General features: G+C 56.1%; 1 protein-coding gene across 2 annotated transcripts in view; it reads right to left on the reverse strand.

The window, feature by feature from the left end:
- The window catches only part of ARHGAP27 (Rho GTPase activating protein 27), a 32,736-nt gene extending 7,740 nt beyond the window's left edge, over positions 1-24,996 (reverse strand). The window contains exons 1-8 of one of the 2 annotated variants that reach the window (XM_068529915.1): positions 24,895-24,996; positions 23,823-23,955; positions 21,857-22,531; positions 1,375-1,782; positions 944-1,126; positions 646-726; positions 489-572; positions 26-93 (exon numbers count right to left, since the gene is read on the reverse strand). In XM_068529915.1, the coding sequence (XP_068386016.1) occupies positions 26-93; positions 489-572; positions 646-726; positions 944-1,126; positions 1,375-1,782; positions 21,857-22,513 (1,481 nt within the window). In that variant the 5' untranslated portion in view covers positions 22,514-22,531; positions 23,823-23,955; positions 24,895-24,996. Of the gene's footprint in view, positions 1-25; positions 94-488; positions 573-645; positions 727-943; positions 1,127-1,374; positions 1,783-21,856; positions 22,532-23,822; positions 23,956-24,894 lie in introns of those variants that run through there. The other variant, XM_068529914.1, reaches the window with a different exon arrangement.
- Positions 24,997-25,492: the final 496 nt, after the last annotated feature.

The raw sequence follows: 25,492 nt of genomic DNA on the forward strand, positions 1-25,492 counted from the left end.
AGTCTGGGGGCAGACGGGTTCTCACCGGAGCCGCTTTCCTTTGTCCACCGTCTTGGTTCGATGGAGCACGCCTGCCTTGTCCAGGGTCTTGATCTTAGAGAAAGAAGGGGAAGGAGGAGGCAGTTAAGGGGGGAGCCACGGGGGGGCAGGGGGGGGCGGCGAGAGGCTAGCCTCCCTCTCAGCCAGCCACTCCCCACAGGTTGGGCCTGAGTCTCCACTGAACCCTCTTTGCCGGCACCTGGCCGCCGCTTGGTGGGGTGCCTGCTCCCACAGCAGGAGCAGCGGCAGGAGAGACTTCCTTCCAGCTCCAAGCCTCGCCCAGCTCTGAGCCTGGGATGACCCAGAACCCAGGTTCATTCAGCCCAGGCTAGTGCTCGGGGCTATGGTGGAGACGTGCCTCCAGACCCAATCCCAGCCTCCAGAGCCTCCAGAAACACCCCAGTTTTTCTGTGGGGGTCCTGCCAGGTCCTACATGCCCCCTCCCTTACCTTCTCCTCAGGTGGGCTGGCCTGGGCCGGGGTCTCATTGTCCTGGCTGGATTTGCGGATGCTTCGAGGGGCAGGGACAGGGACCTGGGGAGAAAGACACTGTCATATATAACCCCCCCCTCCTCTCCCCGGCACTCTCCCTTCCCCACCTGGTTACCCGGGGCAGCTCCCACTGAACGGAGGCGTCATCCGGATTGTAGAAGTAAGGCTTCCCGTGTTGGTCCTCCAACCTCATCCACTGTGGGGAGAGGGATGGTCAGGGACCTAGCTCACCTCATGATGGGGGAGCAAAAGGTTCCCTCCAACCAGAGCCCAACATAGCGCCAAAGAGTTTACACGGGCAGGTGTGGGTGATTCGGTCTTGGGCTGACTTGGAGCCCGCGCGGGAACTCAGTTTAGAGTGTTAAGGGGAGCGACCCCGCGGCTGTCTGGGACCATCTGCCCACTGCCCCTACCTGTTCTTGGGTGAAGTTGTTAGTGTACAGCGTCTGCCCATCCTGGCTCACGTGGCAAGACCAGCCTGGGGGTGTGACCAAGGGAGAGGCGGGGCCGGGCTCACCGAAGGAGCCCACGGGGGAATAGTCTTCCTCTGGGTAACTGGTCAGCAACTCGGGGTAGTCCGTCTCAGGGGTGGGGGGCTGCAGGGAGCAGAAGAGTCAGAGGCTCTCAGAGTCAGCAGTGACCCCAGAGGCCCGGCCCTTTCGGTCCAGGCCACGCCCCCTCACCCTAGTTCCCCGGAGCTGTGGGAGACAGAGGCGGGGTCAAAGTCTCTCAGAGATAGCCCCGCCCACCCATGACCACGACTCCTCTCTCTCTGAGGCCCTCAGAGCCAGCCCCGCCCACCCTGGCCAGGCCCCGTCCTTTCAGACGAGGCCCCGCCCCTCACCCTCTGGTCCCTGGGGCTGCCGGGGCTGAGGCCAGGCTGCATCTCCTGCTCGTCCTCCGGCTGGTCCGCGGACTCGTCCTCCCAGGCCGTCTCGCCCGTCAGCGGGTTGTAGAAGAACACCCTGCGGCTCTCCTCATCCCAGTACTGGTCCCACTCGGTCTCGAGGCTCTCGTGGCTGCCCACCGAAGCCGGAGACGTGGCCGGGCTGGCGGCGCCCTCGGCAGCCTCGAAGGGCGACTCCCAGGTGGTCACGCCCGTGTCCGGGTTGTAGTAGTAGGGGCGCCCGGTGCCCGCGTCCGTGTGCGTCTCCCAAACCGAGCCGGGGCAGTGGGCTGCGGCGGCGCCAGGCGACGTGGCCCGAGGCTGCCTCTCTACGTTCGCATACACGGGCTCTGGGAGGTCATCCACCTGAGGCAGGAGGAAAGAGACGTGACCTTCAGGGCAGCCCCGCGGTCACATCGTCCCCACTCGGGCACTCGCCACTTGGGCGACTTTCAGCAAGTCACAGCACCTCTCTGCCTCGGTTCCCCCAGCTGAAAAATGTCTGCCCTGCCCACTCCGGAAATTGTAGTGAAGAGAGAATGAGGAAATGTTCTTGAAAGTGCCTTGTAAAGTATGAAGTGCCCCAGATGCATGGGACAATTAGATTAATTATTTATCAACAGTAGTAAAATATCGATAACGAAGTTCTCCAGCTGCACACTCACAGGTGTGAATCAAAGGTTGCCCAGGAACAGAGAAATGCCCTGGGCCCAGTCCTTTCTCGCCCCAGGCTTCAGGACACCTGGGGGCAGGGCCCTGCTCCATTCTACAGCCCCCACGAAGAACCCCCAGCCCTCCTTCCTCCTCTGCCAAGAAAGCTCTGAACTGGAACCAGTACTGCCTCCAGTTCCAGATTTGGAGCTGGAACTTCCCCAGTACAGGGTTTGCAGGCCTCAGAATCAATTGCAGACAAGAGAAAGAGAAAGAGCCAGATGGGAAGGAGGAAGGAGGGCAAAGAAAGGTGAGCCCCACTTCCCCCTCCAAAGTAAAGTGAGGTGGGCTGGAGGGTCCAGTCACACAGAATATAAGCCTGGTAATGCTTTACACCCTCACGGCTTCCTGCTACCTGCTGGGCAAACTCTAAGCCCTTACCAGGGCACCAGAGGCCTTCCGTCACCTGCCTGTCTTCCCCCCTATTTCCTGCCACTCCTGACTCTTGCCTTGAACTTTAAGCTCCAGTAGCACCGGGTTGCTGGAGGCCCCCAGCCTCTCTGCTGTGTCTGCTACAGGCCTCTGCTCCTTCACAACCTGCCCCTCCTGGCTGACTCCTATTCCTTCTTTAGGACTCAGCTCAGGTGTCAGGTTCAAGATCTCTCCCGAGATTTCTCCTGTGTGCCCACCACATCCAGCCTAGCACCCACCAGAAAGATAAATAATGACACTATCAAACCCCAGGCAGCAGAATAGCACGAGGAGATTAATACTGTTTTCTAAGAATGCATAATGGTACAAGGGAAAAGCAGATTTCAAAATGTAAACTTAGCACAATTCCAATTTTGTGTTTTTAGAAACTCTCCAAAATGCTAACGGAGGTCATCTCTGGGTAGTGTAATTACAGGACTTGGATTTGGTCTTGTTTAGTTTTTTTCTTTTCTGCAGCATCAAAATTTTGTGCAATAAATCTTTTTTTAAAAATCATAGAGGGACTTCCCTGGTGGCGCAGTGGTTAAGAATCCACCTGCCAATGCAGAGGACACGGGATCGAGCCCTGGTCCAGGAAGATCCCACATTCCGTGGAGCAACTAAGCCCATGTGCCACAACTACCGAGCCTGTGCTCTAGAGCCTGCGAGCCACAACTACTGAGCCCACGTGACACAACTACTGAAGCCCGCGTGCTCTAGGGCCTGCATGCTGCAACTGCTGAAGCTTGTGTGCCTAGAGCCCGTGCTCCGCAGCAAGAGAAGCCACCGCAATGAGAAGCCTGCGCACCGCAACGAAGAGTGGCCCCCGCTTGCCGCAGCTAGAGAAAGCCCGCGCACAGCAACGAAGACCCAACGCAGCCAAAAATAAATAAATTTAATTAAAAAAAATCATAGAAGTCCCTCTGTTGCTGTAACACCTTCACTAAGCTATAAACCAGGGGTCCCCAACCCCCTGGCCACAGACCGGTAGTGGTCCCCAGCCTGTTAGGAACTGGGCCGCACAGCCCGAGGTGAGCAGCGGGCGAGCAAGCGAAGCTTCATCTGCTGCTCCCCACCACTCCCCATAGCTGGCATTACAGCCTGAACCATCCCCCACTTCCCCCCCACCCCGGTCTTCCATGAAACCGGTCCCTGGTGCCCAAAAGTTTGGGGACTGCTGCTATAAACTACTCGAGAGGGGAAGCACCTCCCGCTCAAGGCAGCCTCTCACTGGGCCTTGGGCAGGCGCCTACAAAAACATTCACTTGGCCAGCAAAGATTTGCCTGCTCTGTGCCAGGCACTGTTCTAGGCACTGGGAATGCAGCCGTGGACAAATGGACACAAATCTGCCCTGGCGGAGCTGACACTCTAGTGCATATGTGTGTAAATGGTGGTGGGGTGAGGAGGGCACCAAGCAGGGTGATAGGGAAATGCACCACACCTCAGTGATGACTGCTGTTAACAAGAAAACAAAAATAGAAGGGGGTGTTGCCATTTTAGACAGTGTGGTAGGCCCCAGGCATGGAGGGGGCAGGAAGAGCTGCGTACACCAGTCCACCCCTCTCCCTCGCTCCACAAGCTCCTGTGTGGCTGAAATGGGACCTTCCACACCACTTCTTTCTCTCTGTCCACAACAGCCCTCCGGTGGCATCCTGTACTCCAACCACACTGGCCTGCTGACCCTCCCCCAAACACAAAAGGCATCTTCTTACCCCTATGCCTTTGCTCCAGATGTTCCTGCAGCCTGGAAACCCACCACCCCCCCTCCGCATTCCCTGCTGGTCCAAATCCTGCTCCTCCGCTGGCACTCTGCTTGTCGCTCTGTTGGGGCCCGATGGCATTCTGCCTTGGTGGTCCATTCATTGTCCACCCATCTGCCTAACTTCTCTGCCCCCAAAAGGCAAGAGTTTCTTGAGATCAAGACCCAGGATGATGTAACTGACCATAGTCGACCCCCAGCAGATGGTCCAATGCCCTGAGCCACACAGCCGATCCATCAAAAACTCTTACTGAGACTTACCTGGTGGTCCAGTGGTTAAGACTCCGTGCTCCCAATGCAGGGGGCCCGGGTTCGATCCCTGGTCAGGGAACTAGATCCCGCATGTCACAACTAAGAGCCCACATGACGCAACTAAGGATCCTGAATGCCGCAACTAAAAGGTCCCACATGCCACAGCAAAGATCCCACGTGCCGCAAATAAGACCCGGCGCAGCCAAGTAAATAAATAAATATATTTTAAAAAAACGCTTTATAACAAACAAAACAAACAAGCAAACAAACAAAAACACTTACTGCATGAGTATGCAAGTCAATTCCATGCCAAACTTCAGTAACAAACAAAAACCAAACACACCCGATATTACAGGAGAGACTGGGGTTAGCTTTGAGCAAGAATTTCCTGAAAATGAGAGTTCAGGCACAGGAACCAGGGAAATCCTTGGGAGAACAGGATGCAGGCAGCGGGTGGAGGAAAGTGGATGACCGGACACACCTCCTACCCACCCCAGCTGGACCCACTGAGGTAGCGGCCTTGCTCATCCCGGGGACAGGGGCTGGAAGGGTGCCAAGGAAGGAGACAGGCTCTTGGGAGTGGGGATTTCCACGTGGCCAGGCTGCTGGCCTTGCCTCTGAGTCCACAGGGAGTCCCGGGCTGGTCGGGATCTTGTACAAGGAACACCCCCAGCCGGTATAGAGGAGATTTGGGAGGTAGAAGTTGAGGGCCCCCACGTGACTGTCACCAGGAAGAGAAGACACAGAATTACACTGGGGAGCTCCAGACTGCAAATCAGAGGCCAAATGGGGGCAGGGCAATGCCCCTTGGAGGGAAGCACAGTCTAAGGATTGGAGCTGCCCCAGAGACACAGGCAGCTTTGGAAGGTTGTGAGGGGCCTTCGTTTGAGGTGGGCAAGCAGAGATGAACCACTGCTAGGGGTGCTGCAGCGCTGTGGAAAGAGCTGGACTGAAGTAGCCCCGAGGCCCTTTCAGACTCTAGAACTCTCTGTAGAGCCCCCGCAGTGCTGAGATAGAGGTACTTTCCTCTCCTGGCAGAGCCTCAGACAGGCTCAGACTGGCTCCTGGAAGCCAGGTGGTGAAGCCAGGCCCTCCAGGCCCTCAGGCCTTCAAGGAGGAGCTCTCCCCGCTTAGAGCAGGGCTGCCGCCCCTCCCCCAACTCCTGGAGGCCCAGACTAGATGCAGACACAGGGGTCTGACTAGGGCACCAGGGGCTCTTGGGCCCCAGATCCCAGTCATGTTAGAGACACAGGGGACACTGAGTGGGAAAGAGAAAGTGGTCTCCCACCTCAGTCCGGAGAACAGAGCCAAGAGGGGCCCGGCTGTCACCACACCCAGCTGCTCCCATGCCCCTCTCAAAACCAGTCCCCTCCCCTTGCCCACAGGCAGGTGACAGGCCTGCCTCTCCCCTCCCCGCCCCCAGCCCTGAAGCAGGTCACCACCTCTCAGCATCCCTATGCCGCCCCTCTCAGACAGGCGGGGCCTCAGAGAAGGAAAGAGGAAAGAAGGGAGGAGTCCCAACCCCCGTGAGGCTCCCTCAGCTCCCAGCGGGGCCAGAGGATGGAGGCCCACTGGCAGCCCCTGACCCCATAGCCCCCTCTGCCATCCCCATCAGAGGCTGAGCTCTTCCCCCGATGCCAGGGTCCCCTACCTGTCCCCGCAGGCCCCGACTCTGCCTCCTGGTCAGTTTGGCAATGATGTCCACCATCCTGTGCCCCTGAGCTGCTGGGATGGAGCCCTGGGAAGGCTGTGGGGGTGGAGCTAAGGGGCACAAGCCCAGGGCTGGTACAGGGCAACAGGGAAACAAGAAGTTGCCTTGAGATGGCGGGAGGCTGAGCCTCCAGCCCATTTCCTGTCAGGGCTGCGGAAATGCTGCCTGAGAAGGAGGCCGCCTGAGACAGGGTGGGGTGGAGTCGGGTAGGGGTGCCTCGGGGCAGGGGTGTTTTATGTCCAGGGAAACCACTGACCACCCCACTCAGTGCTTTGATTACCAGTGAGTTCTGAATCCCAGGCCCAGACACAGACGCGGAGCAGGCCGCACAGAGGACGGCACTGGGCCCGTGGGTGGGGGAGGGGTGGGCTGCACAGACGGGGGCCGGCAGAGGGGGCAGCTGGGCGCTGGGGCCTGGGCTGGTGTAGACAGGACAACGAGTGGCCGTCAACTCCTCCAAGGCCCAGGGAGGATGTGATGGAAAAGAGGAAGCTTGTATGTGGGGGGATGTCTCAAAGAGGAAGGGGTCTGGGCAGATGTGGTATCAGAGGGAGCTGGTGTCTGGATCCCTCCAGCCACGCGGAGGACAGGAGGGACTCTGGCCACACCACCATCTACCCGCCTGACCGCCTGGGTCCGCCTCCTCCAGCCTTGGTCACCGAGACGCATGCGTGCACCCTCACCTGCGTGCCCACACACACGAGCAGGTACGCCTGGGCCCCTCCCCCGCCCTCCATGGACCCAGAGAAGGGGATGGGGACTAGCCCCCTAACCCACTCTACCCTAAGAGCTTTCTTCTGGCCTCCCCTCTCTTCACCCCCTCACCAGGTGGGTGCTCACAGAGGACACAGCACGTCCTGGATGAGAAGCTGCGGCCTCTCCTCCGAGCCTCTGGGGTCCATCTTGTCTTTATTAACCCCCTCAGAGGTGCTTCCTCCTCAGCCCTAAGTGCCCACCACCCGGCAGCCCGCAGGCTCGCCCGCAGTGGCTGAACAGGACGCTCTGACCCTCCCCCTCCCCCTTGCATCCCAGGGCCCTCATCTCCCATTTCAGCAATCCCTCATCCCCCAGCCCTGGCTCTCCTTCCTTCCCGGCCCACATCCCCCAGGCTCTCCTCCCCTGCACCCACTGTGGGCTCAGGACAGGGACACCCAAGTCGAGCCAGGCATGGTGTAGATTTGGGGTGTGGAACACTTGGGGAGACCCCATTCAGAGCAAGTCTGAGGGCTATGCCCTACTCTGCCTTCAGGGCTCTAGTATCACTTCACTACCATCCCCTGTGCCCCAACTCAGAAGCCAGCAGCCCAGGGGCAAGACTAATGCCCCAGAGAGGCCTGGAGTCCTCACTTGTCACACATATGGCACAGCACATTGTCCCCACCCTGAGGGCCAGGGCGCACACACACACACACACACACACACACACACACACACACACACACACACACACACACACACACACACACACACACACACACACACACACACAGCCACCAAGAGAGATGGAGCCAAGCCCCAGAGAAGGGAAGAACCTCTGTAAATTCCAGAGCAGCTGAGCCACCAGGGAGGAGCTGGGGTGCGGAGGCAAGACAGGAGGACAGGTGCGGGAACCTAGGCCCTCAGCACTGCCCTGCGGGAGGAACTGGGGAGCAGGGTCTCCCTGTGGCAGGGACCAGGAGTGACAGTGGGGGGATGGCTAGGACCACAGAAAAGGCAGCCAGCACCCCGCCCACTGCTCCTCCCCTCTAAGAGGCCTGGCCCCCACGCCTGGGACCGAGCAAAACCCACCCACACAGCTCTGGCCTGTCCTGGTCGCCGAGGTTGGCTCCTCAGGCCTCCTGCCTGGGCTTCCCCTCCCCCGGTGAGAGGAGGTGGTGACCACAGCGGCTCCCCAGCAGGGTCCTCCTCGCTCACCACACCCTCAAGCCTCGAGAGGCACACGCGGGGGGAGGGGACACAACAAGCCAGCTGCATGTCACCCATCTCTCCAAAACTCTCACAGAAGTATCGGGCCAGGAGCAGGTGCAACCAGACAATCCTATCAGCTCTCTGGGACCAGAGGCAAAAGAAATGCCCACAGACCAGTGACTGAGCCTAGGGACTGGCTAAGGGGGGCCGGGGGAGGGGGGACAGGAACTCCTTGGCTGCCTCTGAGCCTGCTCTGTGCGACCCGGGCTGGGGTGGAGGGGGAGCGGGAATGAGTCATGATCTTTGTCCCCAGGGGCTTAGCCGTGTACAGAACCGCCCTGTTCTGGCGTCTGTCCCTCCTCTGAGCACACCTTCTCCAGCACAGAGTCCAGGCCTCACTCCGTATCCACCCCTAACCCTGAGCGACGGCTGCACCAACGCGCAGTGCAGAGCCATGCCTGGCCCCGCCCCCGAGAGGCACTTAGTGTGAGACTCCAAACACAATGACCTGAGCTGAGGTTCTTCTCCTGGGTTTGGGGCAGAAGCTCCATTCAATTAAAGGGAAAAAAGAATGGAGCCAGACTCCAGAGACCTGGCTTCTTGTGTAGACTCTGTCTCAGTGTCTCTCTGGGGGCAACCCCTGGAATCTCTGGACCTCAGTTTCTTTATCCATAGAGTGGGCTGTCATTCTCTGCCCCCCTCACAGGGTTGGTTGGTACAAAAGAGCCAAGCAGGTACCTGAGTTCCCACACCCACATGGGGACATGGGGAAGAAAGCAGGGTTGCACTTCTGCTTTTCTGGTTTTGGGTTTCAGTTGGGGGCCCTTGGCTCTGGACTCTGCTCCCAGCCTCTTGGTGCCCATCTCCTGGGTGCTTGGTGTCTCATCTCTGCTTCTCACTCTACTGTGCTAGGAAAGCTCAACCAGCTTTATTAGGTTAACAACTTGCAAATGTATCTCCAGGTTACTTGGTGGGGTGAGGCCTGGGGTGGAGCCCCTTCGCCACTTACCACCCCCTGTGCTCTGAGGAAGGCTGGCAGACACCCAAGAGGTCTCCTGCTGCTGGGCCAGGAGGAATCAGAAATGGTCTGTTGAGGACCCCGCTGGCCAGCAAACGCTGTGATTATGAGCCAACCTCAGGAGGTGGGAAAATGTGACCGGGTGGTCATCTTCTGCCACCCCTTCAAGCGAATCTGTCCCTGTGCTCACCTTTCCTTCTCTCTCCCCTGATGGGGGTGCAGGGTCCTCCTGTCCAAGCCGACCTCCCCAACGGGCCCGGGAACCCGACTAACTCTCATTTGCTCAGAAGCTGCCTCACCTCTAATCTCCAGCCCCTTCTCCAGCCTTTGTCCCTTTGGCATTTCAACAAATTCAAGGTCTCTCCATCTTGGAAAGAAAAAAAGTGTGTGCCTGGACCCAGCCCTCCCCTCCTCCTTTTCAGAGCCAACTTCTGGAAGGAGTGCATTCACCCACCATCTCGCCCAGATACCCAGCCCCTTGCTCAGGTCTCCCACAACCTCCTCAATGACTAATTTGGTCCTGGTCTGGCCTGACTTCTCTCTGGTCCTTAGTCCTTATAATCCTCCCCCTCCTGGACTGCCTCAGGCCGTGGCCTCTTGGTCTGTCTCCTTCCTCTGTCCATCTCCTGGGTGCTTGGTGTCTCATCTCTGTTTCTCACTCTACTGTCCTGGGAAAGCTCAACCAGTTTTATTAGGTTAACAACTTGCAACTGTATCTCCAGGTTGAGAAATCCAACTGCCCCCCTCCCCCCGCCCCAGGATGTCCTTGGTACACTGAAAAGATGCACAAACCGAGTTCATCTTCATCCTCCTCCCCATCTCAGCATCACCTCTGTTGCTCAGGCAGAAACCTAGAATCATCCTTGATTCCTGCTTCCCTTGTATCACCTGTCTCGGAGCCCTGGCGATCCAGCCTGCGGAAACCTTTCAGACTTACCCGTCCCCAGTAACACCAGGCTTAGAGGAGCACGGGAACATCACCACAAGGAAGCCAACATTCAGCTCTAAAACAGACATTCTACAGGACAACTGGTCTGGTCTCTTTAACAAGTCCGTGTCAGGGCAGAAGGAAAGGAAGGGGGTTGTCAAGGGAGATTTAAGAGACAACCAAATGCAACGAATGCATAGGATTGGATCCTGGTTTGAACCGGCTGTGAGAGATTTGTCTTAGGATAATGGGGGAAATTTGACTATGGCTTGGATCTTAGAGGATATTAAGGCATTAATGTTAGTTTTGTTAGATATAATAATGGTATCATGGTGATAGAGAAAAAGATCATTTTTAAGAGGAGCATGCTGAAGTTTTCAAGGGTGAAATATAATGAACTCTGGAATTTGTAACTTTTATAATTTTATTCTTGGCAAAAAAGATAGAACAAACATGGAAAACAGTAACTGTTGAATCTAGCTAATACGTATAATTATATTCACTTCAGTATTATTTTTTCTTTTTTGTATGTTTGAAAAATTTCATAATAGAAAGGAAAAAAACCCTCAAACTTTTTTTTTTTTCTATTCTTCATCCTCAGTGTTACTACTCCACAAGGTATTCATTATTTCTTATCTGGAAACAGACCGGCCCTTCCAGCTCTCCCCTACTCCCAATCTGTCATAGACAAAGGAATTTCTCTCCCTTTAAGATATAGTTCTGGGGCCAGGGATTCTGAAATATAGCAACTTAAACATGCCCTGCTTCTCTTCTTCTCCCAGTTGCTACCCTCTACTGCCCAAACCAAGTGGGAGCTGGTGCAGGTGAGTGGACAGGACCTGGCTGGCACAGGTGAGAGGTCCTGAGACAGAGGCTGGGACCCGGGAGACCCTGGTGTAGACTGCCCCTGCCACGGGACTTCACCTAGGGTGAGGGCAGGGGGAGCCTTGTCCAGACCCCTTGCCCCCAGGAGCTGACGGGGAGCCAAGCAGGTGGGCTAAACACCCTCTGTCCTTAAGGCTGGGCCTGCCGAGGAGGCAGGGAGAATTCACACTGGCAGAGACCACCGCTGCTCTAGGGACCCCCCCACCAAGCTCACCCCCAGCCCTGATGAGCAAAGACTCATAATAAACTCCACTCCTCTGACAGCCCAGGGGCTGGAGAGAGATGGAACAAACAGAGCCACCAAACTGGCCACTGCTATCAGACCCCAGTATGATTGGGACGCAGGACACGCTAAAGACGCCATCACAAATCATGGCAGGAAGAACTTGTCAGTAAAGGGGGATGGGACAACTGCATGACCATCTGGAAAAAAAAGGTAATTAAAGGTGAGTCGACATCTCACTCTGTCCACTCAGACATACCCCCAAAGGATCAAAGATTCAGATGTTAAAAGTGAAGCCATAACAACAATACTCAGAGAGGAAAATATAAGCAAAATTCTCTTGAAAAAAAAAGCCTTTGTGGGATTTCCCTGGAGGTCCAGTGGTTAAGACTCCGCACTTCCAATGCAGGGGGCGCTGGTTCGATCCCTGTTGGGGAACTAAGATCCCATATGCCGCGTAGTGCAGCCAAAGGAAAAAAAAAAAGAAAGCCTTAGTAACAAAGACTCTAAACCTAAATGCCATAAAATAAGTGAGTTATACATTCGACTACATAAATGTATTTTAAGAAAACTTGTGTGGCCAAAAATTACCATTAGCAAAGTCAAAAGACAAACTTTGACAAGGGACTACAACTCATGTAATAGACAAAGGGCAATTTTCCCTACAGAAAGACCTCCTGGAAATCAACAAGAAAAAGACCAATAATTCAATAGATAAATGGGCAAAGGATAGGAACAGGCCATTCACAGAGAAAGAGAAACAAATAGTCCTCAAATATGTAAAAAGATGCTTATTCTCACTGGAAAGAGAAATGCAAATTTAAGCTACCTTAAGGTAATACATTTTACTGTCAGATTGGCAGAAAACAAAATTTTGATGACACTCAGTTGGCAAGGCTGTGGAGAAATGGTCGTGCTCATTTGTATTGGTGGGAGAGCAAATTGGTATAAGCCCCACCCACAGCAATTTGGCAACATCTAACAAATACCTACTGTTTACCCTTCAACCCAGCAACTGTACTTCTGGGATTTATCCTCGATTTACCTGTAAAGGTGTAAAACATTATTTATTATAGTGTTGTTTGTAATAGCAAAAGATAGGACACAATCCAAGTGTCCATCAACAGTGGACTGGTAAAATGAATTATGATACCTACCTACAATGGGAAACCATGTAGCTATAAGGAAGGATACTTTCTGTGTACAATCTCCAAGATACACTGTTAAATCAAAAAGGCAAAAAATAACAAGATGTAGGACCCTGTGTCCTGCATACTATCTTTGTGTAAGAGAGACAGAAAACAATCAACTATATATTGATACCAGTTTGTGTTTGTATAAAGAAACTCTGGAAGAATAGAAAAAGAATTAATAAAAGTGGTGACTTTTGAGCTGATGAAGAACAGGGCATGGAAGCAACGGTGTGTGTGAGAATTATTGCTATATACTTTTTAATATTGCTTTGATTTTTTTTAAACCAGGTAAGTATATTACCTGGTTTAAAAAAACAAAAACAAAAACACTTTGAGGCTATTCGAAAGATAGAGAGCTGGAAAATATAATTACAACGTGAACAAAAAATAAAAACTCTTAAGGAGATTCAAGTAAGGCGCAAAAGAAGGAAAAAAAGGACTATTTTAGAACTTAAAATATATTGTTGTACTACTAATTGAAGGAGAAGATAGTCACTCTTGAGATTCAAATGTGTGGCCTGGGAGATCAAGCAGAAAAACATCTCAAACCTCAGAGCAAAAGCACATAGAGATGGAAGTAAAGAGGGAAAAGATAAGAAACCGGGGGGATCCAGCTCTCCGGGGGGAGAGCTAACAGGCAAAGGAAGGAAAAAGTAAAAGAAACAATAATCATGTAACAAAAAGATTTTCCTAAGCTGAAAAAAGACCCAAGTCTACAGACTGACAGGGCTCTGAGAGCTCCAGATGGGTTGCTGAGAAAAAGAATCCTCATCACACACATCCTCTACAACACACTGGATTAGGAACCCCAGGGAAAAGCAGAAGCCACTAATGATGAGCAAAGTGCAGCAGGACAACAGATTAACAGGGAGAGAAAAAGGGAATCAAGAGCAACCTGACTGAAGGGGAAAAGAAAACCACAAGGTAAACCAATAAATCTAAAATAAACCATTAGTGGGACTTCCCTGAAGGTCCAGTGGTTAAGACTCCGCGCTCCCAGTGCAGGGGGTCCGGGTTTGATCCCTGGTCAGGGAACTAGATCCTGCATGCCGCAACTAAAAGAGACCGCATGCTGCAACAACTAAAGACACCGCGCGGCAACAAAGATCCCCGCGTGCCGCAACTAAGACCTGGCGCAGCCAAATAAATAAATAAATAATAAAATAAAATAAAATAAACCATTAGTAATAAAACCAAGGACAGTGTAGGGCTTCCCTGGTGGCGCAGTGGTTGAGAATCTGCCTGCCAATGCAGGGGACACGGGTTCGAGCCCTGGTCTGAGAAGATCCCACATGCCGCGGAGCAACTGGGCCCTTGAGCCACAACTACTGAGCCTGCGCGACTGAGGCCTGTGCTCCGCAATAAGAGAGGCCACGATAGTGAGAGGCCCGCGCACCGCGATGAAGAGTGACCCCCGCTTGCCACAACTAGAGAAAGCCCTCGCACAGAAACGAAGACCCAACACAGCCAAAAATAAATAAATAATTCCTATTTGAACTTCTCCCTCCTCCATTTAAAAAAAAAAAAAATCTTGGTCCATCAGTTCTAATAATTCAGTTTCAAAAAAAAAAATCAAGGACAGTGTATCAATTGTTAAATGAAATGTGAACAGATTGAATTATCCCATTAAGAGACAGCTTGGGTTTAAAAAAAACAGTGATATGATATATACAAGAAATACACTTTAAAAAAAAATGATAATGGTTGAAAATAAAAGGATACTCAGAGACCAGCAAGTGCAAAAAATAAAATAAAATGAAATAAAAAGGAAGCATGGCCATATTAATAACAGAAAGGTGGAATTTCAGGTTTAAGCACTAAGCAGGATAAAAAGGGACATGGCATAATGATACAAAGGCACGATTTGTGATGACAGGACAGTCAAAATCTGTATGCTTCCAATAGCTTTATAGTTAAACAGAAAAAGCAAAAACTATTAAGAGTACAAGAAGAGGGCTTCCCTGGTGGCACAGTGGTTAGGAATCCGCCTGCCAATGCAGGGGACACGGGTTCGAGCCCTGGTCCGGGAAGATCCCACATGCTGCGGAGCAGCTAAGCCCGTGCGCCACAACTACTGAGCCTGCATTCTAGAGCCCGCGAGCCACAACTACTGAGTTCGCGAGCCTAGAGCCCATGATCTGCAACAAGAGAAGCCGTCGCAATGAGAAACCTGCGCACCGCAACGAAGAGTAGCCCCCGCTCACTGCAACTAGAGCAAAGCCCGCGCACAGCAACGAAGACCCAACGCAGCCAAAAACAAATAAATTTTTAAAAAAAGTACAAGAATAAATCTACAGAGAGAATTTGAGTGGGAGATTTAATAAACCTCTATCAGAATCAGAACAAAAGACAAAAAAAGAAGCATACAAAGGAAATGCATTTGAATAATATAATCAATAAACTTGATTTGATACATATGGACCCTTACATCCCTTAAACAGAAAATATATACAGTTTTTGTAGGTCTATGAAAAACTTTGAAACCTTAAAAAGGAATACTTTCCTGGTAAAATATGAAAAGGCCAAAATTAACTAGAGAACCAGTGGAAAACTTGAAAAGACTAATTACCATTGATGAGAAGAAGAAAAAAAAAAATCTGTCACTGCAAAAGCACCAGGTCCAGAAGGTTTTGCAGGAGGCTGAATTGTAGAAACCGTTAGGATTCACCTCTGACATCCCCTCCCTGGACAGGAGGATTGTAGATTTCCCTCTCGCCTGAGAGATCCCGGGAGGGGGGCTTCTCGGACGTGCCCCCCACAGCACCGTGCAGTGGCATTCGCCACAAAATACTGTAACTGTCATTTACTTGTCAATCTCTCCCCCTGGACAGTAAGCTACCTGAGGGCAGGGACCACCTCTGATTTTTCATTGTCTCTCAGTGCCTGGTAACATCACCTGCCATTTACTGAATCAAGGAACGTGGAAGTGAAAAAGTACAGCATAATTGTCAGCACACCGGGATGCCTGCAAAACTCCCCAACATGTAAGCCTAGGAAAGCAGAATGGATGGAGAGAAACCCAAATCCTAAATCATTAGATTGAAGTTCCCCCTCCCTCCCCTTTATCCAAATATTTGCAATGGGGTTAAAGTATTTTTATAGGGAAACAGTAATTTACAAGTTCAGACAAGGCGAGGAGTACTCCAGTGTATAATGAGGAGCGAAGAGGGCGGGCAGGGTCTGGAGGCAGGGCCCTTCTGGGCTTCCTCTCTCGGGCCCAAGTGGGCCCAGCCTCCAGGACAGACATGGAGCCTAGACACGGAGTCCTGGCCCACTCACCTTCATGCTCACGGTGGACCTCCAGGCAGGGCAAGGAGAGGATGCAGGGTGGCACCATGGAGCCCAGAGCCTGGGCTGGACAAAGGGTCCTGCAGGCCTCACCTTGCCTAGGCAGTAGCTCTGGAAATCCCCTCAACACCACAATCCTTCCTCAATTTGGAAACAATCTCCGAATTTTAGCAAGCACCCCTTCCCGGGACCCAGCGCTGGGAGCCCCATTTCCCTCAACACCAACCAACATCAACTATCCCCTCGCTGCTCCACTTAGATCCAGCTCCAAATCTCCCCAACACTCTGCCGTGGAACCTTGACCATGTTCTGATCATCAGCTACCTCCGGTCATGATCATGGGCTTTCCCATGCCCAGGACCTGGCATTGACTGCCCATCGGAGCTGGCATTCAGTACCGACTGCCCGACCCCTCCCACTGTTGGACCGACAGCTCCAGGAAGGGCAGAGAAAATAGATACAGAGTGAGGCCAGCTGCCGGGGCCCAGGAAGGAAGTGGGGAGGCAGGTGGGCTTGCCGCGGGGTTGTCTCAGGAGGCCTGGGGGCTGAAGGGAACCGAGTGAAATGAGGCCCAGGCTGTGAGAGCGGGGGAATCACCCAGTGACAACAGTCTGCAGGGTGGGAGGTTGCTCCTTTCCGCCTTGGGAGCAGTGGGCAGGGGGGGCTCTCAGTGGGCAGGAATGTGGGGTGAGGATGGGAGGGAGCTCCCCAAGAACCTGCTCTTTCACAAACCAGGTCATAGGCTGGGCAGTGGGGTTCCCGGGTCAGCCTGGGGCTGCAGGTGAGCCATGGGGAAGGTAAGTTCAGGCCAGGTGTAAAGAAAGCAGCTGGGCCACCCCAGGGCAGCTGCCCTTGCTGGGTGGGGGTGGGCTGAGTTGTTGGAAGGAGGGCGTATGGACAAGGGGACTCATTAGGTCCTTCGCTTGGCCTTGGCACCCCTGTTCTTACCAGCCCCCCGTTTTAGAAGGCCCCCTGGCTGGTCCCAAAGGGGGATCCAGGTGGGTCAGCCCAAGGCCAGTTCCCTTATCTCCATCACAGCTGCCTGGGGCTGCCCTTGGAGTCTGTCCCAGGGAGTGCGTGCCAGGGCTGGGATCCGGAGAGGAGAGCGGGGCACCTGGCAGCAGGGGTCACCGGGTGGGTTCTAGGGTACAGGGAAAGGCCGGGAGGGGAGTCGGGGAGCGCGTGGGAAAACTGCTGTGGCACGCCCCTCCTCCCCCCAGGGTCCCAACTCCTTGGGAGGCGAAAGGTCACTCACAGTTCCTGGCAGAGGAGGAGGGAGGAACGCTCCTTCCAGTCCAGAACACGCTCAGGTGCAGTGCCTCCTGGGCTGTTTGCATAAGCAGCTGCAGAGGCCGGGGCTGTAACGCCTTCCTCCCTGGGGCCAATGCCCCGGCAGCAGGGGCGGGCTCCAGTCCAGATGACCGGCCTGGGCCTTTCCACCTCTGAGTCATCTTGGGGCAGCGATGGTGACCACACCCTGAAATCCCAGAGTCAGGAAGGCCCGTCGCCCAGGGGTGACCCCGCAGCAGCCACCGGGGAGGAGTCTCAGAGGCCCCTTCCTCACCAGGCTTCCCTGGGCTCCCCGGGTGCCTCCCGGCGGGTGTGCGTGGCTGGCAGGGGTACCGTCCTCCAGCTCACCTCCCGCCTCCCTCTCACCCGCCTCAGAAGGGTGTGCTTCTGCCCCCTCCTGGGACATCTCATTCTCAAGGGGAGTGTTTGGAATCCCTGCCTCCTCCGTGCCCCCATGCCCACGGCTGGGCACATACGGAGCACACAGAAAAGTGAACACTTGGGGATTCCCTGGCGGTCCAGCGGTTAGGACTCCGCGCTTCCACTGCGGGGGGCCCAGGGTTCAATCCCTGGTCAGGGAACTAAGATCCCGCAAGCCGCGCGGTGCCGCCAAATAGTACCCAAAAGTGAACACTTGTTTGCCTTGGGCTTGTACTGTCCTTGCTGAGAACAGGGTGGCCAAGCCTGAAAGCCACCTGGCTGAGACTGAGCCTGGTAGTCAGGGTGGGGTTTGGGGTCTGGAGGCCTGCAACTGATCTGGAAGCAGCCACCTCCTGGCCGTGTGACCTTTGGCCAGTCACTAAAGCTCTTTGAACCTCTGTACTCGGGACAAACGTGGGGGGGTACCCATGCCTGCCTTCCGCGCTGCTGGGAGGATGAGTCTTTGAGAGCCCACAGGACCGTTAGCCCCTTTGGGACAGGGACTGTCATGTCTTACCATGCTTTGTGTCCCAGTGGCCAGCACAGGCTAGATGCTCACTATGTGCTTCCCTAGCCAAGTGAATGGTTAATGACGAGGCTATGAAATGCCCCACGTGGTGCAGGCTCCTCTCTTCTGGCGGGGACAGTCCCTGCCTCTGCCAATTGTCCTGCCCTCCTCGCCACCATCTCCCCTTGTCCAATGGTCCATCAAGTGGACACTGTTCCTACCCCCCCAATGACCCCATGTCACCTCCATGCACACATCCTTGCTCCTCCTCAGAGGAAGCAGGTCCCTTCCCCTCTGCTCTGGGTCCCTCCCTCACTCCTTTCTCCTGGGATCTCATCTCTTCAACTACCTCCTCACCATCCTCAGCCTCCCCCTCTTCCTGCCCCTTCACTGAGATTCGGGGGAGTCTCCACCCTAGATCTGCACCCGCATCTGACCACACGGGTCTCCCTCCCTGCTAAGCTTCTGAGAGTTGTCTACATGATATCTGTGTCCTCACCTTCATTTCTCTGATCCTTTGCTCTCTGCCTTCAGCAACCCCTTGACCCCTTGACCAGCTTCTGATAAGGTGACCGCTGACCTTCTGGTGGCCACTACCGATAAACGTTCGATGGCCTTTATCTAACTTCCTTTTTCTCTGGACACTTCCCCTCGGCTTCTGGGCCAGCACTCTTTGTTCCCTGACTGTTCTTTCCCCTTATGCTCCTCTCTCCTCCCTCTGTCAGTCACCCAAATGCAGTAGCCCCAAGGCTGTTCAGGTGCTCCTATCCCCACGTCCACATTCTCTCCACACCCATGGCTCCGCCATCACAGGCTGAAGGTCTCCTCCTGGACGGCAGCCCCAGCTATCCGACTGCCTACTGGACCAGGCAGGGCCAAAGTGGGCACCACGTCTTTCCTCCACCCCTTCCTCCCCGGTTATCCCAGCTGTGAACAGCACCACTGTCTGCCCCAGTGTGCGGACTGGGAGACTGGAGCTCCTCCTGATTTCCCACCCACCCCCTCGACCCATCAGCCACCAGGTCCCGCAGAGTCTACCTCCCAAATCTCCCATTATCATTGCGTGCCTGGGAGACCATGAAGGTCCTCGTCATTCTCCAAGGCCCAGCCACAGGGGTTTTTCCTCAGTCCCCCTCCCTTCTCTGCTGAAAGCCTTCCAACAGCTGCAGGATAAAGTCCAAGTTCCTGGCGAGAGCCCATGAGCCCCTGCTCGGCAAGACCATCCACCCCCGACCCCAAACCCCCATTCCTGAGCCCCAGCTGTAAGGCCCCAAAGGTGCCGCATCTTCCTGCACCTCCACCTCTGCCCATGCACCCCGAGTATAGCTCCATCACAGGTGGCCTGTGCCAGGCACTGAAGCATCTGTCCCCTCCTCCCAATCTCCCGTCCCAGACAGTGAACTCCTCAGAGCTGCAGCTGTGCCTCAGTCACCTTTAGATCCAAAGGCTCACCTGGTGCTTGGCAGGTGTTCAGTCAATTCACATGTAGTGAATGGAGGGGAAAGGTAGGACCTGCTTCTCCTGCATCCTCCAAGGAGAAAACAGGCAGGCTCACCTTTCAGGAAACTGCTTCTCTAAATGCTACCTTGAACAACTGAGCGCAGGGTGGGATTTCCTTCCCAGGAGGGAACCACCTGCCCACCCCTGGAGTTTGTCAGGGATGGGGTGTCAAGGGAGGCCCACAGCTGACACTTGAATAAAGCACAGTCACAGGGAGTGGGGTATTATACCCATTACACAGGGGAGGAAACAGGACCAGAGATGCTAAGTGACTTGTTGAGGTCACACAGTGAATTAGGGCCAGAAGTGGGACTGGGCAGAGCCTCTCTGCCAAAACCCAGGTGTCTGGGAGACACCCCAGTTCCTCCCTGTACAAGCCCTACCCCCATCATCACCTGTGTCCACATACTCCTAATACACCACTGCAGCTGCCGCAGCTAGAGGAAGAAGGCGCAGTGACCCTGGCTCCTGGGGTGATTTCTCTTCTCAGGAGGTACCAGGATGCGGGGAGTGGGGTGGGGGGGGGTGGTGTCTCCTCTCCCTCTTTCTCCCATCTTGGTCCTGGGCTCATGGGTGGAGTCCCTTGGGCAGACCTGCAGAGCCCCGGCTCATGGTAAGGGGGCTGGCTCTCCCCGTCCCTCTTCAACACATTCGGCAAGGCTCTGGGCCAGGCCCTATGCCAGGTGCTGGGGTTCAGACAGCAAGGCCAGTCCCCCACCTCAAGGATCGAGGAGTGCACCTCCAAGGGCCAGACAGACATTCCCACCATCACAAGGACAGAGAATGTGGAGAGGCCCCAGAGCGCGCCGCCGAGAGTCTGCTCAGGAAACGGAGGGGCGCCGGGGAAGGGGTGCTGGCATCCAGCCATGTATTCCAGAGAAGCTGTCTGGTGGGTTAGCAAAGGCGCTTGGCTGAAGGATTCGCCCCATTCCTGCTCCGCCCCCGCTCCGCCCCCGCAACTCTCCCCGCTCCGGGTCTGGGTCCCGACCTCCTTCCCCACCCACCGCATGCTGTTCTCCGCTCTGGTCACCAGGGGGCGGCTTGGCCCTTGAAACCTTAGCAGAGGTGGCGTGCACCCGGAGGAAAAGATACCCAGTGGGACCTCAGCCAGTCTTGGCTGACCGCCTACTACGTGCCAAGCACTTCCACGCTTCACCTCGTTTAAGGCTCTCAACGCCTCGAATCCTTTGGTATTGTTCTGCATGTACACAAGAGGGCATCGTGGCCGGGGGAATGAAGCGGCTTGTCAAAAGAGATGGCAGGTGACCCAGCAGAGTCAAATTCGAGTCTCTGCCTCAAATCCTGAACACTGCACCATAACGAGACCGGGCGGAGGGAAGACCCAGGAATTCACAGATGGGGACGGTGCCTCTTTCTTCCCAGACTCAGTCCCTGCACGTGGCAGGCATCAATATTTATTGTAATCATGTTGGGTCCAAAGAAGGAAATCAGAGACTCACAAGTTTCAGGGGTCATCCATCCCCTACCCCCTTGATCTAAACGCTAACTGAGACCCTGAGAGACGAAGTGGATTGCCCATAATTACACAGCTGTCAGATGTGGCACATGTCAGAGGGGGCCTGTGCCCCTCACCCCCCCACCTCTCCCTGAAAAGTCCCTAAACTTGAAGAAGTCCAGGCCGCCGAAGGATTCTGAGGATGTAAGAGTTTTAAAAAGGTGCTCTTATTTTAAATGATACTTAAATAAAAATTTAAAATTTCCCAAATTTACATAACTGGATTCTGAGGCAAAAAGAACATCCTCGCGATAACTGGACTTCTTTCTGAAACAAAACCATCAAAATTACAAACAAACAAACAAACAAAAAAGGAACTAAAATGTTGGAACCAGTCAAAAAAGGAAGCAGACCCCTGACTTTCACATCCATTATCTCCTCCGACGCCCAAGCTCATGTGAGAAAGGCGAGGCAGGCACAGCCGCCGGCGGCAGGTCCACAGTCCCCTATTTCATTCCGGATACGTTTCGGAATGGTTCGGATTTTAGAAGGATAACCGGCGCACACACCTGCCACAGGTGACATAACTCTCCCAGCAAGGCTTGGGCAGCAGCCTGTAATCGGGTTTATTTGCACTTCTGCAGCAAAACTTGAATGTTCACACTAAATGGGATAAATTAAGGCCGTCCACGGCCGCACATCGGTTCAAGTCAAATTTTGCCATCAGCTGAGTTACAAAAACCCTTTGGGCTCCAGGGAGCTTTGACATTTGGGAATTGCAGGTAAGAGATCGTGAGTGAGCCTGTACCCCTCTCGTTTCGTGGTTGAGGAAAGTTAGGCTCGGCGTGAGTGGTCCAAAGCCGGCGGACACTGCTGCTCCGTGGAGCCCGACGCAGACTGAGCGGGTCTCCTAGCGCCGCCGCCCGCGGCGGCCGTAACTCCCGCCCGTCTGCCCGCTCCCGGCTCCCCGTGGCGTACCTGCTCCGGGTGCTGCTCCAGCGGCTGGCCGCGCACGTCCTGGATGGCCTCGTAGACGTTTTCGGAGTTGCTGCGCGCCAGGGGCCGCGGGCACACCCACGAGCCCGCCACGCTGCAGGCCTTGAAGCTGCCCCCGCTCCCGAGGAGACCGGCAGGGGGCGCGGCGGTGCGGGCCAGGTCGTCCAAAGACTGCGCGGGCCGCACAGGTGCCATGGGCCTCGTGTACAGGCAGGAGGGCAGGCAGGGCGCCAGGCTTCGGCGCTGGGTTGCTGCGCCGCGCCGAGCTAGGCCGCACATGGAGCCCGCGCGCCCCCGGGGCTCGGCGGGCGCGCCGTCGGGACCGGCGGGCGCCGACGCTCTCACGAAGCGGTAGTCATAGGCGACCGGTTCGGAGTCTGCGGGTCCCGGAAGGCGCGTGGGCGGCTGCGGGGCGGGGGCAGGGTGGCCGAGGGCCGGCAGCTCGCGCACGTACTGCGCCGGCAGGTAGAAGGGGCGGCCGCCGGGCTCGCTGCGCACGTGCCACCAGTGCTCCGTGCTGCGGCGCAGCAGTCGGTAGCGCTCGTTGGGCTGGATGGCAACGCGGCGCCCGTCCTTGCCCGTGTACTCGAAGGGATGCTCCACCAGCACGTACACGTCCCCCTCGACGTCCGCCGCCATCGCGGCCGCGGCGTGTCCCTGTGGGCAACGAGGAGGAGGGGCGCGGAGGTCAGGGCCGCCGAGCCGGGAAGCGCACCGCACTAGGGAGACGGAAAACTTGGGTTCGAGTCCCGAAGCTACAATCGTTTGTGTACGTTCAGGCCTCAGTTTTCCTGTCTCTAAAACGGGGGACTTGGATCAAATAATCTCTAAGGTTCTCATTCTTACACTCAGTGATGGAATTAAGACAGCCCTTTCATTCTGTTGCGTTGATTGTAAAATTCTATCCATTGGTGGGGAGATTGTGGGTAATACTGGTCCAGCTTTTCAGCCAGGGAAGCTTTGGCTCAAAGAGATGGGGGTGATTGCCCGCGATAAAGTCGACACCACGTTTGCCTAAAAGTTGACTGGGCCTCAGTTTCCGCGTCTGTGAAGTGGGAAGAATAGCCCATTCTATTACCCCCGTCCCACCCCTCCCCGACGCTTCCAGCCCTCAGGGAATCGCGTCCTTGGCACCCCGCTCCGCAGGCGTGTGCGCCCCAGGCCCGCGGGGACAGGGTTGGGGCGCGGGCTCCAGGAGCGGCCCCCGCTTTGCTCTACTCTGGGAGTGTCCCTGCCCCGCTTAGTCCAAGGGCCTTGGCGTGAGGGGCCGCGACTGCCAAGGCCGGGGGAACCGGTTCTCTCGGTTGCTCTTTCCTTCCCCAGCGGCTTTGCCACAGACGTGAACCCGGAGCCCGGCCAGCCCAGACCGACCGGGCACCGCCCCCTGCTCTCTGGCTCCCATCTCCACCTCCCGAGAGAGGCTCGGCCTTGCGGCCTGCCCCCCTGCCCTGTGATCTCTACCTTGCCCCATGAGAATGGCCCCTAGGGAATGCACTTTGTGATAGTGACTACCCGTGCGGTGTACCCAGGGGCCCCCAAAGCTCTCCTGGAGTGATCACCACAACACGCCCCGCTCCACGCCAGCTCAGTCTGGCCCTTGGTATGTTGGGGGAGGGAGTCAGAGCCCAGTTGTAAGCCTGCCTGTGTGGCTGGTCCCTCCAAGCCTTTACATCGACCACACCTACTGACCCACAAAGGTGACCTGGGACCAGCAGCTGGGAGCTCGGCCTCTTGCTGAGTCTGAGGGATCCAAGGCACAAGGTCTGGTCTGGTCTAGCGCTCCTCCTCTTTCTGAAGCTTTCCAGGATGGGGAAGGGGTGTAAACTGAGTCACTAAGCACACTGGACCCTGGAGGCGGGGTCCTTGAGCTGACGGGAGCTAAGCCACCAAACCCTAGAGGGGGACACCCCTTCTCACCACCTTCCGCTGGACCCCCGCGCTCACTCACGTCGGCAGGGCTGACCTCACGGAGCCCATGGGCTGGCTGGGCGGAGCCGGCGGATGTATGCAGGTTAGGTCCCTGCCATCTCCTTGGGCGGGGCTTCAAAGAGCTAGGCTGGAGAGACCTCGGGGAGCAGGAGCTGGCAAGGAGAGCAAAGAAGGAGAGGGCTGCCTTCAGTTCCCAAAGCGGCTGTGTCTGGGAGGGGCGAGGAGGAGCCTGAAGAAGTCTGGCTGCGTCGGTGGGGACTTTGGGGGCGCGGCCCGGGGCAGGAGAAAGCCTGAGGGAGGGGCAGGGGCAGGGACGGCTGCGACCGAAGGGGCGCTGGAGGGTCGCGAGCGGATCCAAGGGAGGGTAGGTCCCGACCCTGCCCCGCCCCACCCCTACGCGCGAGATTTCGTTGTCCGCGAGCCTCTGCGTCCCGCGGGCGCGCTGCTTAGGGACTGCTCAACCCGGGCTTGCAGTCTTGCCGGGGCGTTCCCAATCCGAGCAAGGCCATTTGCATCCTGAACTGTCCGGATTGCAGGCACTACCCGCTCCGGTCCCATCTACGTCCTCCCCAGGCTCTTTCCGAACGCAACTCGGCCGGGCCTGGAAAAACTTGGAGCGGGGTTCCCACCGCAGGGACGCTCCCCGGAGCTCAGGGTCACTGGCTGGGTGGGGAGGGGACCCAACCCTCGGCTCCTTCCCCGACCCTGGGGGAGCGAAGAGAACGGAAGGGATGGGGGAGCAGGGAGGATCCCTGGAGCGCGAGGACGGACCCATCACCAGGAGGTGCACTGCGTCCACTGCCCGGGAGACAGACAAGAGCCACAGGGGCGCCAACGCCTGGGTCGAAGCTGGGGGCCTGGGCCTGCGCCCCTCCCGCCCCGGGACGGAGGGCAGCCCTTCGCCTCCCACCTCCTCCCGGGGGAGGGGAAGATCCGTCCCGCGCGGCCCTCCTTCCGAGCCCGCGCAGCTCAGGCTCCAGCGCAGTGCGAAGGGGCTGGCGCGCGATGCTCCCGGGTGAGGACCCGCCACCTGCGGTTCCCCTCCCCGCCCCAGATCAGCACCCCCGCCCAGTCCGGCCCTGCCCTGGCACCTCGGGGTGTCCGATCGCTGGCCTTGCCTCCACTTGTTCTGGCAGCCGCGCGGGGGCTCGGCGTCCGGCGCTCCCTCCTCCACCGCCCTGCTCCCACGCTGCCCTGTTTCCTGTTCAACAATATAGCGAGGGAGGCACCGGCGGAGAGCACCCGGCAGAACTTCCTCCCGGACTGGGGTTGCGGCTCCGAGAGACAATCCCCGGTGTCCTGGCTTCCTGTCCCCTCTGGGACGGGCCAGCGCCCGAGGAGCAGAGGCGCCACCCCTTCCCCTGCACCTCCCGGGATCCTGGGCCACACCTGGCGGTCTCCCGGAGGTGGAGGCAGCAGAACCAGGATGGTGGGATGAGAGGGGAGGAGGCCTTCTCACCAACTTCTGGCCAGATTTCCCTCCACTGCTCTACTCCAACCCTTTCCCCCACCGCCTTGCCTTGATCCTTGTGGGGGAGGAGGGCCTCCTCCAATCTGTCCCTAGGATAAGCTCAGAGCAGGCTCCTGGGGCTTGAACTCAAGATGCGCACCTTATCTCTGCATCTCAGTTTTCTTTCCTGTAAACTGGGCATAATAACACCTACTTCATAGGATTGTCGTGAAGATTAA

This window comes from Eschrichtius robustus, chromosome 20 (genome assembly GCF_028021215.1).
Source record: "Eschrichtius robustus isolate mEscRob2 chromosome 20, mEscRob2.pri, whole genome shotgun sequence".
Classification (NCBI taxonomy): Eukaryota; Metazoa; Chordata; class Mammalia; order Artiodactyla; family Eschrichtiidae; genus Eschrichtius; species Eschrichtius robustus.